The following is a 14,883-nucleotide window of genomic DNA, read 5'->3' on the forward strand; positions in this document are numbered from 1 at the left end:
TCGGGAGGAAGGTGCAGCTCTGCTTTTTCGGCGTAGGCGAGGATGGGGGAGCAGGTAGTGTCACCCTTCAGTCCCTCTGAAGACTGCGCAAGTGCCAGGAAACCAGGATTCCCTGAGCCCAAACCTTAAGTGGCGCAGGCATAGCTAAGGGACAGAGCACGGACTTAGTTAACTGAAAGGACTACGCTGAACTTGAATTACTGATGACTAGCGGGAGGCTGGTTCCTTAGTCTGGTGGGGTCCCTGACCTGCCGTCCCCGGGGCCCGTATTTTGTTTCTGAAGCATCAGTTGGAGCGAGCTAGCATTTGGCGCGGTCCCCTTAGGACTCCTCTCTTTGCTTCTATGGGGTCACGTTACACTAATGGTAGACAGATAAGGACGACAGCAGCTCTGGGCTCTCCTTTCCCTGATGGGCTAAAACACACACAGACAGCTCCTCAGGCCCCACCTGCACTGACTGCACCCACCAAATCCCATTAGAAGAAAAGCCGACCGTATGGACCCGCAGGATGCAAATGAGCACAGCTGTTCCCTGTGACCGGCTCACCTGCTGCCTCCCTCAGGTCAGAGCGGCCACGTGGAGCCAGGATGTGATGTCCTAGACAAAGGGCAGGGCTGGGCAGGGCTCCCCGCTGAGTGGGACCAGCAGAGCCTCCTAGCCGCCCTTGGCTCCGGAGTGTGTTTTTCTCAGGAGTACGTTGAGCGGGATGACGGGGCCATGGGGCCGGCTTCCAGCCCTGCAGCTGCGGCTGGAATGCTGGGCCGCGTGATTGCAAGCAGCAGCTGGGCTGACAAACTGCTTTGAACATTCTTTCCCCTGCCGCACGAGACCCGACCCACGTGCGCGTCATAGGCCGTCTGCAGGCATTCATGGCTTCTCCACGCAGCTCGCCCCAGAGAGGGGTTCCTGCCGCACCGGCCCCTTCCCAGGGGCTCCCTGGTCTGAGATTCCTCGATGGAGAGGCAGCTGCTTGTGGAGCGAGAGCTGCTGATGGCCACACCCACAGTTCCGATGCCCCGGATCAATGCTCTCACCCAGATCCACCTCGTGGCGAGCCCTCGGACGCTGGCCATCTTCACTTAAGTGCTTGAGGACAGCTGTCCAATAAATGTCGCCACCTTTGTCCCCGATGCTGACAGTTTTTGTAAAGCAGCCAAGAGCTGAGGCTCTCTATGCCTGGAGTGAGGCTAATTGATTAATAACTGTGGGAGGGGGTGGGGGGGCTACGCCATCTGGCATTGGTGGCATCCTTCCGAGGACAATAGGACCTGATTTCCAAGTGTCCTTTACTAACTTAAGCTGGGGGAAGAGAACAAGCGAACTATAAAGGCTCAGGGATGGATCTGAATGGCATGTACATGTGGCAATTTGTGGTGTTCACTTTTTATCAGAACTAAATCCGGATTCTGGGGCTGGAGGACAGATAAAGCAGAAGTTGTTAATGGTTACGAAGCAAAGGTAAAAGGCAACTCTTAAAATAAGATTTAATACAGCTCTGTAGCTTCTGTGCAAATGAGGAGTCTGTCGAGATGTCTCTCATGCATCCGTACCATGAAGACGCTCGCGGAGGGCGTCCTGTCTGATGTCTCTCACTTGGAGTTTTTAATCTCATTTGACTTTGAGAAAACGCGCCAGCCTGTCCTGAGGAGGGCTCTAGCTATGCCAAAGAGAAACAGTGTTGTAGAGAGGAGTGCAGGCGCCAGCTGTCCCAGCAGGAATGCCTGCCAAATAGTCATTCTTTTAATTAAAAAGGAAAAAAGAAAAAAGGGAATGGATTGGATTTCACGTGCTTCTTCATCTTTTAAAAACAAAAATGTTAGTAGCTGCACGTTTTTTTTTTTTTAAGATCAGCCTGATTTTAACAACAGGCTCTCAGCCCCCCTGTGACACTGTCATTGTGAAAGTGGAGACGGCAGCTGGTCCGCGGGTCCCCTGGCGCTCCCCTTGCTGGCCTTTGCTGAGCCCTGCGGTCCTGCTGCACTGATGGCAGGCAGTGGCCGGGCCAGCTGCTGCAGAGGCCTCTGGCGGAAGCTGATGTCAGGCTCCGCAGAGCTGCATTTACAAACAGTCGCCCTGGCACCAAGTGGGCGTGTTCTGCAGCTCTGAGCATTGGGTGTCCGCGTGGCCACTGCTGCCTTTGACTGCCCAGCCCACCATCCTCCTCGGTTGCCCTTGACAACAGAGCATGCGTTCTGGCAGTTAGCTTTTTTGGCCCTAAGAGGGGGGTACCTCTCCCACTAGTGGCTTGCTGGCTGTCCCCAGATCTCACAGATCTCGAGAACCTGGGTTCCTCCCTCTTCCTTGTGCCCAGCAGGTGGCTGACAAAGTCCAGGCTGTTAGCCGATCCCCCCACATCAGTAGAAGCGCGTGACAGAGGCTTGCATCCCCTTAGTATAAGAGAAACCCAGGCGGGCAGCCTGAACTGCCAGGCATTTGTTTGAGTTTAGCAACAAGAAGGGCAGGTGGAAGACGCAGGCTGTCCACAACAGCTCCTCCTCCCGTTCAAACTGTCAGAGATGGAAAGCAACTGCCGATGCATTTCTTAGTTGACAGTCTGTATATCTTCCCTGCGGGAGCCTCATTGTTAACCATTTCTCATTTTTATTTTGCTGAATTTTTTTTTTCTTTTTGCTTCAGCATTCTTGCTCTTGCTGTGCTTAGGTTCTGAGTTTTGATTCCCTGTGTCACTGTGTTCTTTTGCACACATCTCTCAAGGTTTACACAGTAAACAATGTGAGTGTGATAACCAAAATCCGCACAGAACACCTGACCGAGGAGGAAAAGAAGCGATACAAAGGTAACGAAGCCTTGGGTAGTCTGGGGTTAAAGGGCTCAGGGTCTGCCAGTCCCACCCCTGCCTCCTTTTGTACAAAAATGGCCTCAGAATGACTCATCTGGGAGAGGTTTCCCCATTTGGCTGCAGCGGTAATTAAAGCTATTCATGTTTATGAAGAACAATGTGTTGGATTTGGCCAAAAAAGTAGAGAAGGCCATCAGAACCGGTGGCGTAGCTCCGTCATTATGGGGCAAAACCTGGACGGAACGTGGGACTCCAAGCCCCACAGCGCCAACATGTGGCTGCTGGGGCCCTGTGAGGTCGCACACCCTCTGAGCCTCAGTTTCCTCTGCGGTGAAACGGAGGGGACCCCCCACCTTCCCGAGAGTTCCTGGGAGGGTCGGGCACCGTTGCACTCATAACCCTGGAACGGAGCCTGCAGGGTGCGGGGGCGTGCGGCAGTTCCCAGCATCTGCTGTTACCATGACTCCAATCCGGTGGGCAGAGCTGAGGCCCAGAACATGTGGGTCCCCAGGGGCCAGGGTGGGATCGGAATCCCTACCTGGGCTTCTCTTAAAATCCAGGCTCTTCCCACTGTTCTGTTTAATTTCTTGTAACTGTTTCTCTAGTTTAGAGCCTAATAAGAGGTGCACTACACAGCATCACTCAGCTTGGGGTTACTGTGGGTGATTTTGTCAGTCTGTCCACAGATGGATTTGCTAAGCAGGTGGCTTGGATCAGAGACTTTAATAAAACAGGATGAGGGTGTGTCCTGTAGCACAAGTCAGATGTGAGATCAGACACTGACCTTTCCCCTCTGTAGCGGACAGGAACCCTCTGGAATCCTTGCTGGGAACAGTGGAACACCAGTTTGGTGCACAAGGGGTAAGTTGAAGCAGCGAGCTCCCAGTGCAGTCTGATGAAAGGAGAGGAGTCCCCGTGCCTGAGAGGGCATTTACTGGACCCTGGCTGGGTGGGTTTATTTGGAAGGGGTAAGGGGTGTGCCCAAGCCAGGAGTGGGTGGATTCATTTGGAAGAAAATTAGATGGGGGGGGGTCTTTGAAAATAAAGCTTTCAGAGGCGGGGGTGGTGATTATTGAATTCAGGTGCTTTCTTTCTCTCTTTTACTATAAGCTAGGGCTTCCGCATATAAATGGAACTTAGGATTTAGTTTTTTTTTTTTTTTAATTTATTTTATTTATTTTGAAAGGCAGAGTTATAGAGAGGGAGAGACTGAGAGAAATCTTCCATCCCCTGGTTCACTCCCAAATGGATGCATCAGCCAGGGCTGGGCCAAAATGAAGCCAGGAGCCAGGAGCTTCTTCCTGGTCTCCTATGTGGGTGCAGGGGCCCAAGCACTTGGGCCATCTTCCACTGCTTTCCCAGGCCATAGCAGGGAGCTGGACCGAAAGTGGAGCAGCGGGGACTTGAACTGGCGCCCATATGGGATGCTGCATTGCGGGCAGTGGCTTAACCTGCTATGCTATAGTGCCGGCCCCCATCTTTTTATAGCAGTTGTAACACAGCACGACATGGATTCCGTATTGGGATGTCAGTGAGGGTCGGAGAGATGAAACAGCCCTTCTCGAAGCAAGCTGGGTAGGACAGAGCTAGCGCTTAAACCCCGAGTCTCCCAGACCTCACACGTTCAGATCTCTCGCCTCGTCTTTTCCTTCTTCCTTGTCCATAACCAGGTAGTTACAGTTCTCTTAGAGTAGAACAATCCATCAGGCTCACCAGAGAGGCTGGGCCGCCTTTGCGGATGTCACTTAATTCTAAAGGGTAGTGACGGAATCCTCCGGTCTGTAGCTGGTTAGCGTGGCCGGCTGCCGCAGACTGGGGTGCTGGGCCTCAGCACTCTAACTTTCCCGAGTTCTGGCTCGCAGGACCTCACCACAGAATGTGCCACCGCCAACAACCCCACGGCCATCACGCCCGACGAGTACTTTGACGAAGAGTTCGATCTGAAAGACAGGGACATCGGAAGGCCGAAAGAGCTGACCATTAGGACACAAAAGTAAGAGCAAGGGCGAGCTGCCGCTTTCACCCTAGGGACTGTCTCCGAGGTCGTGCTGTTTATCTTAGGGTGCTAGGTTCAGTGGGCGCCCTGCCCCTTGCCTTCCCAATGTATATATGTATCTACTTTAAAATTTTGTTTTAGTCTTATTTGAGAGAGAAGGAGAGAGACAGAGGGAGAGATCTTCCATCTGCTGGTTTATTCCCCAAGTGCCCACAGCAGGCAGGGCTGGGCCAGGCCACAGTCAGGAGCCCAGAACTTGAGCCACCACCTGCTGGCTCCCAGGAGGTGCATGAGCAGGAAGCCGGATTGGAAGCAGAGGTTCTGGGACTTGAAGCAACTCCAGCATGGGACGCGGGGTCCCGAGCAGCAAGTTCACTGCTGTACCAAACACCGGCTGGAAAACCAACTTATCTGATACAAGCTGACAGTAGATGGCCCCCTTCTTAGCCCTTCTCCAAACAGGATGGAGATTGGATGAAGAATTCCTTACTTATCTTGCTGCTGACCAGCTCAGATGGCCTGGTGCCCGCTGGCTACTGCTTGCTGGCAGTTAAGGCCACTGCAGAGCGACGTTGTGAGCAGGCCGTTCCCCCACTGTCTGATCCCAGGGCAGGCTGAAGTCCTGTGGTTCTCGTTCTGCTGTAGCTTGGAGCCGGGAGTAAGGGTGGTCTGGCCTAGGGCGTGGCAGGACCTGCTTTCCTGCGCAGTAGACAGGCCCTCAGCTCTGTCTCGGTCGAACCCTGCAGGTTTAAGGCGACGCTGTGGATGTGTGAGGAGTTCCCCCTCTCCCTCGTGCAGCAGGTCATCCCCATCATCGACCTGATGGCTCGGACAAGCGCTCACTTCGCAAGACTGAGAGATTTCATCAAACTGGAATTCCCCCCTGGATTTCCCGTCAAAATAGGTATTCCTAAGCAAGGTTCAGGACACATGTCCGTTCTGTTTCGTGGGTGACACGATGTCTTCTGGGGCACTGCACACTGAGGCACAAAGTAGCATACAATAGAGTGGAACAGGTCAGACTGCGTTCTGGTTTAATTTGATTTAAAGAAGTGTCATGATTCATTTTGCACGTCAAAATTGGGAGGTCTCTAGCCAACAGTTATTTTTTTGATCTTGTTTCTTTAAATATTTACTTATTTATCCAAAAGGCAAAGTTAAAGGAGAGACAGAGCAATCTCCCATCTGCTGGCTCACTCCCCAAATGGCTCAACAGCTGGGGCTGGGCCAGGCTGAAGCCAGGAGCTTCATCCAGGTCTCCCACGTGGGTGGCAGGGAACCCAGGCCTTGGTCCATCCTCTGCTACTTTCCCAGGCGCATTAGCAGGGAGCTGGTTCAGAAGCAGAGCAGCCGGGACGCCAACCAGCGCTGCAGACAGTGGCTTAGCCCGCCACGCCACAGCTCTGCTCTCCCACCAGCTCCCGACAGCTGGCGCTCGCACAAGGAAAGAGGGAGATAATCCGAGCTTTCCTTGCTTCAGTACCAGAGCTCGCTAGCTGGGGACAGGGGACTCCCAGTGTGCTTCCGGCCCGCGCCAGGACGCGCCACGCTGTGCATGATGCACACGACTCGCGCAGAATCTTAACTGTGCTGGGCGTGTGCTCATCACACTCGAATCCTGGCTGCATCCCCGCCTCGCTGTTCTTGGCTCTGAACGTGTTTCCCGCCTGTACGTGGGGGACGGCAGTTAGCAGGATGTCACACTTGCAACACGGGCAGGGGTGGCGCCAGCCCCGGGAGCACGCAGTTAGCGATCGCTGGGATTCTCCGCAGTAACGTTTGTTTGTAAACACACTCATTTTGTCAGAAATCCCCTTGTTCCACGTCTTAAACGCACGGATCACGTTTGGCAACGTGAATGGCTGCAGCACTGCCGAAGAATCTGCATCTCAGAGCGTGGAAGGAGCCCAGGCCGATCCAGGTAAAACGAGAGCTTTGCAATTAAAAAAAACCACAGTCACTTATTTTACTAGTTACTCAGTTTGAAATGAGAGTACCTTTTGCAGTAGGCTTCTGTGCTGGATGAGAGAAAATGCTAATTCAGTGTAGACAAAAAGAACCAGTGGTGTAGTGAGCAGAGCTTCCCCAAGTGTGTGTAAAGAAGGAATTAAAAGATACACACATCATCTGCACAGGGTTGATGCAGCCTTTGTTTAACACGGCATTAGCGTAATCTTAAAAATCAACTAAGGTACATACCACAGCATGCTGCCATTTTAACCTGTTAAGGCCCAAGTTTTCAATTCTGTATTTCAACGACATAATATCTACTTCAAAGTTCCCATAAGTGGTGTATTTGTTGCTTAAGTTTCCACAGGTGTCCTCTGTATAAGACGGTTGGATATAGTGGGTTAAGTGTGCCGCAGTCTGACAGACGTGTGCATCTGTGTCACCTGTCTGTGCACCCCAGAGCTCTTCGTGCTCCTTTGCTGTTGATCCAATTCATATTTTGATGTTGCTATCAATGTGTCTTTTTAAATTTTTTGAAAGGCAAAGTCAGAGAGGGGGGAGACAAACATCTGTCTACCGGTTCACTCCCCAGATGACCGCAACAGCCAAGGCTGAGTCATGCTGAAGCCAGGAGCCAGGAGCTCCGTCCTGGTCTCCCACATGGGTGCAGGGGCCCAAGCACTTGGGCATCTTCCACTGCTTTCCCAGGTGCATTAGCAGGGAGCTAGACTGGAAGTGGAGTACAGAATGTCACTGTTACAAGCACTGGCCTAACCTGCTGTGCCGTAACCCTGGCCCCAGTTTTCTTAATTTTATTTTCCAGTTGCCAGTATATAGAAATATAACTGAGTTTTGTGGTTTGGCCTTGTAACATAACTGGACCTGCCAAGCCTCCACCTCCGCCTGTGATGCCAGCATCCCATATGGGTGCCAGTTCAAGTCCCAGCCGCTCCATTTCTGATCCAGCTCCCTGCTAATGGCCTGGGGAAGCAGTGAAAGATGGCCCAAGTGCTTGGGCCCCCATATCTCCGTGGGAGACCCAGAAGAAGCACCTGGCTGTTGGCTTCAGATCTGCTCAGCTCTGGTCATTGTGGCTATTTGGGGAGTGAACAGTAGATGGAAGACTCCTTTCACTGTCTCCCTCCCTAACACTGCCTCTCAAATAAATAAATAAATCTTTGAAAAAAAAAAATCTTTGCTTACATACATGATCATGTGATCTGTGAATGAAGAATTTGCTTTTCTTCCACGCTTGAAACTTTTTCTTTTTCTTGTCATATGGCTCTTGCTGGGACATCCAGTACAGTGTTAAGTAAAATTGATGAATGGCCATCCTTGCTCCTTTCCTGACTTCAAGGGAGGAAGGGTTGTTTCACCGTTAAATATGATGTCCACTGTTGATTTCTTTGGTAGATAGTCTTTATTAGATTGAGAAAATGCTTCCCTTTCTTAGTTTTAAGTTTTTATCATTAAGTACTACTTTTTAATATACTTTTTCTATAGCTTTTGAGGTGGTTGTATTGTTTTCTCCTTTAGTCTGCCAATAATGCTATATATATTTTAGTGTTTAGTGTAAATGAAGCCAGCAGTACCGTTCTTCCACTCCCACGTGACAACAAAGTTGGGTAATAACAAGTGTCCCTGAAGTCGCCCAGCAAAGGAACGCTCAGCCGCTCTTGGCAAGCAGAGTACACTGGCGACATGTCGATAAGATCGTCTGGCACAGTGTGGTCACTTGAGGGTGAACACGCCCAGGACCTGGCTGTCCCGAGACACTTATGCCTTTGGGCTCTTCTTGCGACCCCAGTACTGCTGGTATCTGGAAACTCCCCGAATGCCCCTAGACCACAGGATGCGCTCACTGTGCTGTAGGAGTGCAGTGGAGTGACTCACACACAGCAGTGAGAGTCAAACACGCAGCCACGTGTATCAAAACCGGGGCGTCTCACAGCACGTTTATGTCAAGTTCAGAAACGAGCTCAAACTACTAAGAGCGCACACGTGTGGAAGTAGCCCAGCGAGGAGCTTAGCTGGTGAAGCCCCCCGCCCTGAAGTGTTCACCCCTGCAGAGGAGGCTGGACCTTGTTGAGAAGGGTGTGCTTGGGCCATGTGAGTGGAGGTGGTGGATCTCGGGCCGGGGGAGACTCCCAGGCATTCGCTACGTGTTTCTTTACGCCTTGGGGCGACCTCGTGTGCACACGCACGTGCACCTACACATGGCATTGCTCAAAAGGACACAGACACCAGCTACCTCTGGGGTCTGGAAATAGAGGAGGAAGAGAAATCTTTACTTCTCATTTCACAGTCTTCTACATTTTTCTACTGACTAGATATTAATTTTTTTTTACTAGGCTTAAAAAAATCAAAGAAAAAAGCTGTGTTCTGGCACTTCTTCTCTGTCACTATTCTTCCTCAGAATCTCTCACGCAATATGAACTTTGGTTATTACCATTTTGATCCTTTCTTCATAAAAAACAATTTCGGCGGGAGTGGAGCGGAAACGTAGCGCAGTGCATTCACACGCTGGGCTGTCTCCTTTGATGTTGCAGCTTCCTCGGGCGCCAACTTCGAGGTTGACCAATCTGTGTTTGAAATTCCCGAATCTTACCACGTTCAGGACAACGGCAGAAATATGCACTTGCAGGATGAAGATTATGAGATAATGCAGTTCGCCATCCAGCAGAGCCTGCTGGAGTCCAGCCGGAGCCAGGTGCTTTATCAGCACAAATGCTGGGGCTTGGGAGGGGGAACCCCCGGTTCGGATTTTGGCCAACTGGAAAGACTTCCTCTAAAGAATAAGTCGGCATGTTCCTGGTATTTACATATACATTTAAATATTTATGTATAGATACACATTTAAGTTTATGTGTTTGAAGGGGAAGGAGAGGAGAGAAATCAGTCAATTTTCCATTCACTGGTTCACTCCCCACATGGCCACAATAGCCAGGTCTGGGTCTCCCCGATGGGTGTCAGGGCCCCAAGCACTCAGGCCGTCCTCTGCTGCTTTCCAAGGAAGATCAGCAGGGAGCTGGATTGGAAGTGAAGCAGCTGGGACTCGAACCAGGGCTCCTAACGGACGCCAGCATCAAAGGCGAAGGCTCAGCTGGCGGCCTCGCACTGTTGGCCCCGGGTTGCATTCTCAGTGCCTGGTCTCCTCCAGAAGCTTTTACTGTCAGAGACCATCGGCACCACCCCAGTCAGCAGCCTTTGTTTTCAGAAAGAAGACATCTGTTAGCCAGGTGCTGGTCACTGTGTATTTGGGGGCTTGTAACTGTCTAGTACAGAAGCCATCGATTTTGTGCCAGCTCCTCCCCGGAACAGCGAGCGTTGTGAGTGGGTGCACTCGGTGACTGTGTGTGTGCTCACCTCACAGTCCCTGCGGGTCTCCCTCCAGGCTTCATTTGCTGCCACTGCCCAAGCTCAAGGGCCGCCCCCCACTATCAGCCTCTCTCATCCCCTTCCTCTTGTGGCCATAGGGCAGAGCTGGTCCCGCGTGTATCCAGGGCTCCTGCCGTCCATTTGTTTGCTGGTTGGTTTCTTCCATCTTTATTCAGCAAGTGTTTGTAGGGCTGAGGATTCCTGGGTGAGGGCGGCCCTGGCCCCCGAGAACAGTACCCCTGCTCCAGCGTTTCCAGTGGCTCCAGCTCTGGCTTTCGGGCCTCCCTCTTTTTCCTGCCATCACAGTTCGCTCATTCCCAGGCCTGTTCACTTTTCTGAGGCTGCTGGGTGAGGGTCAGCGTATTTCCTGTGAGAGAAGACCCAGCCCCACAAAGTGGCTGGCACCGGAGCCCACTTCTCTCCGGGGTGAACGAGCTTGGCTTTCCAACCCGTGTCTACACAAACCTCGCCGACCCTAAGTTTTGACAAGGGGAGTAGCCAGTGTCAAAGATGACAAATACTGAATTATGCCCTCTAACCTTGCCCGAGAATTACCTGCTGTGGTCATTTAAATTTGCCCCAGCTTGGCCGTTCTTGGTCAGTGGATTCTGTGTGAGGTTGGGAGGTGTGTCTGCTCACCAGACACCCTGGACTCTATCGTAAGCCCACGCCCAGCTGACAGTTCGTTGTTGCTGCAAGGTAAGCCAGGCCCTGTTAGTTCCTCACAGCGGGGAGGTGAGTGCTGCTCTCACGTGCACTGTCAGGGTGCACCTGTTCCTTCCAAGAGGTATTCACGTCCATCATGTTTGTTTTTGCCAGGAATTTTCAGGACCAGCATCGAACGGGGGGATCAGCCCGACACATGCCTACGACGCCCAGTACGAGAGGTAACTGACGCCATCGTGGCGGCGACGCGCAGGCTGGCACAGGCTGTGGCTCGGCACCTGCCGACAGGAGAGCTTTGAGGTGTTAGCCTCTTGCTTCCTCCTGTGCTGGTTACTCGTTAAACAAGCTGGAAACCCCCTGTGGTGATTTCTGGGATGGGATGGCTGGTAGCATCCTGACGATCCTGCCAGGTCAGTGCCTCTGGCAGAAAAGCGAGAAAATGTTCTCTGGTGGCTGTGATCTGTGTGTAGGCATGCATGGTCACCCGGCGTGGGTGCCGGCAGTGGGGAATTTATAAAAGATTTTTTTAAAAAAGATTTATTTATTTGAAAGGCAGAGTTATAGAGAGGCAGAGAGAGAGATAGAGAGAGGTCTTCATCCACTGTTTCACTCATCTGGCAATGGCCAGAGCTGGGCCCATCTGAAGCCAGGAGCTTCTTCCAGGTCTCCCATGTGGGTGCAGGGGCCCAGGGACTTGGGCCATCTTCCACTGCTTTCCCAGGCCATAGCAGAGAGCTGGATCGGCAGAGGAACAGCCGGGACTAGAACCAGTGCCCATATGGGATGCCAGCACTGCAGGCAGCGGCTTCACCCGCTATGCCACAGCACTGCCCCCTATACAATTTTCTAAGGAAAAAAACTCTAAAGATTCATTATATTCGGGGCACCAGATTCTTTCCCGGTTGCCCCTCTTCCAGGCCAGCTCTCTGCTGTGGCCAGGGAGTGCAGTGGAGGATGGCCCAGGTCCTTGGGCCCTGCACCCCATGGGAGACCAGGAGAAGCACCTGGCTCCTGCCTTCGGATCAGCGCTGTGCGCCGGCCACAGCGCGCTGGCCGTGGCAGCCATTGGAGGGTGAACCAATGGCAAAAGGAAGACCTTTCTCTCTGTCTTTCTCTCTCTATCCACTCTGTCTGTCCAAAAAAAAAGAAAAAGACTCATTATATGAAGCACTTTCCTAGTCTTCAGCCGTACTTGAAAGTCTCCTGATGTAGAAGCTGGGTTTTGCTTTAAAACAGATCCAAGTTCACTCACGGCCCCAGCCCTGGTCTGGGCAGTTTCCCACCTGGATTTAGCACCTACAGCCCCAGTTCCGTGGGGCTGAAGGGCGTCGTGCACATACAGTGCCTGGCACGGTGTGCACTTGGTGCGGAGGTAAGGAGCGTGGTTGCCGCCGCCGCTGCCGCGGTGATGGTAGTAACGACCGTCTCTTTTTTCCTGGTTTTCCAACCCAGGGCCATCCAGGAGAGCCTGCTCACCAGCGCGGAAGGCCTGTGTCCCGGCAGCCCGAGCGAGAGCAGCCGCTTTGACAGCGACTTGCAGCTGGCCATGGAGCTGTCTGCCAAGGAGCTGGAGGAGCGGGAGCTGCGGCTCCAGGAGGAGGAGGCCGAGCTCCAGCAGGTCCTGCAGCTGTCGCTCACCGACAAGTAGCCCCTCCTGCCCAGGGGCCGCACAAAGCAGAGGCTCTGGGCTGGGTGCAGCCGCTTCTCTCTGCAGAGGGGGCGAGGGGAGGACCCGGGTTGGCTCGCAGGTCACGTTCTTACTACCAGCTTCCGACAAGACCTCCCTCCCCCGCAGGTTTGTAGGTTGTTCTTAGGAAGGCGTGTAACAGCCTCACTGCAGTCAGGGTGCTTTGACGGACAGCGGCACCGCCTCTGCAGAGTGTGGTTTATGAGTTTGAGACACTTCCTTACCGTTCACCAAAGAAATGGGTTGTGCTGATCTCCTCTTTATTTTTACCTTTATACAAGGTTTTTAGGACATTCCCATCATACTTCTCCATCTCACTCCATTCCTTCCACTCGCACCCAGCTGACGTTAGAGGAGAGATGTACAGATCTATTTTAGATTATGGGTAACTATTTGCATCAAATGAAGATACACAGATGACCACGGACGTTGCCTTAGCCTTTAAAACTACTAATGGTTTCAAACCACCTCAACTCCACTTACTGAGGATCGGTCTGATTTGAATTTGTAAAGGCAATTCCTTGGAGAGCAGGAGCCCCCAGGCAACATCAAAGGCAGCTAATCCTGTCCCTGAGGCAGCAGCTAGGGGCACCCGAGGCTGGCAGGCTGGCCAGCACGCTGGAGCAGCACGGAGGGAAGCCACGGGTGTGCAGGCGGCACCTGCCAGAGGGAGGGCTGGTGTGCAGATGGAAGGGGAGCTCCGAGTGCAGCCCCGTGCTCTCCACTCAAAAGGGAAAAGGATGACTCCACGTTGCTTTTTAGAGTTCAAATCAACATCTTTCCGGATAAATATATTTTTTAACAGAATGTTTTTATTATTTTTAAAAGATATAAAAATGACTACTCCCATCAGTAGCAATACAAGGTTATACATTTTAACCAGATCTTCTCAGGCCTTTTTTGGATACCTTTAGTAGCTCACTATTTTGTGTAACCCTCCTGTAAATAACTACCACCCAACACGCAGGGCCCTGGGGGACGCGGCTGCAGCCCCTCGCTCTGCGCGAAGTCACCTGGGAAGCAAAATCTCCTCTGTTTCGTGTCCGTTTCCTCTGCTGAACTTCTCTCGGGCTAGGAAGTGAACCCTACACAGGACCGTTCCAGTTACCGTCGGTATCATAGTTAGTGTTGCCAGTAAGACGTCCTAGACGCAGACTGTGCCCTCAATGCCACTGAACCCTGCCTCTGGTCGCGGTCTGACCAGGGCCCCTTCTCCACACAGGAGGCCAGTCCAGGCAACAGCCCTGTGTTGCCAACACGCAGCGTGCGTTTTGTTTACTTGGCGTTTACCGGGAGCGAAGACCCCTCTTGGGAATGGCTGCAGTTAGGCCATGTCATTTGCTCACCTGTGTGCGTCGTAGGTAACGTCTGTGTTTGCATTCCATGGCTCTGCTTCCCCAGGAAGTCACTTAAAAGGGGACCGAGCACCGTGTCAACTCATTGCAACGTTTTTCATGTATGTGTTCACTCTTAAAATGCAAATAAAGACTGCTTCCTTAGAGGGTGCTCCTACACTATGTACAGCCTCGAGTCTCTCTCACAGGGCGTTCTAGTCACGGTGCACCCACGCTTCCCCGTGATGCACAGCAGAACCTCGGCTGTCTGTCACCGCGAAGGGGGCCTGCTCTCCACCTTCCTGCCCCAGGGAGACCGTCTGCCTGCCCCATGCTCCGCTCCGCTGCTGCCTCCTCCTCCCGGGGCACCAGCTCCGGGGCTGTCAGGCCAACATCAAAACCGAGAGAATGTGCCCTCTCCCTCGAGGACACAGCGCTCAGTGAGGCTGTTCCTGGGCGTTCACGTGATCCCAGAGGCTTCCCTACGCATCCTACACCCAAGTACGATGCCTTTAGAATAAACACCACCACCTGGCTTCTAGCGTTGAGGCTTCGGTGGTTGGGGGAAGCTGTGAAGGAGCTTTTTTGCTTTGGGGGAAAAGTACACACCAGTGCTTTGAGCTGTGAAAGCGTCATAGACAACTTACTCTCGTTCTACAGCACCTACGGATTATTTACCTACAAACCCCATCTTTGGGTTGACGCTCAAGTAGCCCAGATCAGCAGAAACTTGTCAAGATTTATTTACTTAAAAAGGCAGAATTACACAGAAAGATCTTCCAGATCTTCTGGTTCACTCCCCCAATGACCACAACACCTAGGGCTGGGCCAGGAGCCTAGAACTCCATCCAGGCCTCCCACGTGGGTGGCAGAGGCCCAAGGACTTGGGCCATCCTGCACTGCTTTCCCAGGTGCATTAGCAGGGAGCTGGACCAAAAGTGGAGCAGCTGGGACTCGAACTGGTGCTCACACGGGATGCTGGTATCATGGGTGGAGCTTAACCCACTGTGCTACAATGCCAGCCCCTGAAGCTTTAATTTGAGCAGCTTCTGTGTGTAAAGACGCTGCTA

General features: G+C 52.5%; 1 protein-coding gene across 4 annotated transcripts in view; it reads left to right on the forward strand.

Annotated features, from left to right (window-relative positions):
• The window catches only part of ANKRD13A (ankyrin repeat domain 13A), a 37,388-nt gene extending 23,392 nt beyond the window's left edge, over window positions 1-13,996 (forward strand). For all 4 annotated transcript variants that reach the window (XM_017337961.3, XM_002721988.5, XM_017337962.3 and 1 more), the window contains 9 exons: window positions 1,394-1,460; window positions 2,718-2,799; window positions 3,602-3,663; window positions 4,665-4,795; window positions 5,545-5,702; window positions 6,606-6,719; window positions 9,298-9,458; window positions 10,946-11,013; window positions 12,245-13,996. In XM_017337961.3, the coding sequence (XP_017193450.3) occupies window positions 1,394-1,460; window positions 2,718-2,799; window positions 3,602-3,663; window positions 4,665-4,795; window positions 5,545-5,702; window positions 6,606-6,719; window positions 9,298-9,458; window positions 10,946-11,013; window positions 12,245-12,440 (1,039 nt within the window). In that variant the 3' untranslated portion in view covers window positions 12,441-13,996. The remainder of the gene's footprint in view (window positions 1-1,393; window positions 1,461-2,717; window positions 2,800-3,601; window positions 3,664-4,664; window positions 4,796-5,544; window positions 5,703-6,605; window positions 6,720-9,297; window positions 9,459-10,945; window positions 11,014-12,244) is intronic.
• The last annotated feature ends 887 nt before the right edge of the window (window positions 13,997-14,883 follow it).

Source organism: Oryctolagus cuniculus, chromosome 21, assembly GCF_964237555.1.
Source record: "Oryctolagus cuniculus chromosome 21, mOryCun1.1, whole genome shotgun sequence".
NCBI lineage: Eukaryota > Metazoa > Chordata > Mammalia > Lagomorpha > Leporidae > Oryctolagus > Oryctolagus cuniculus.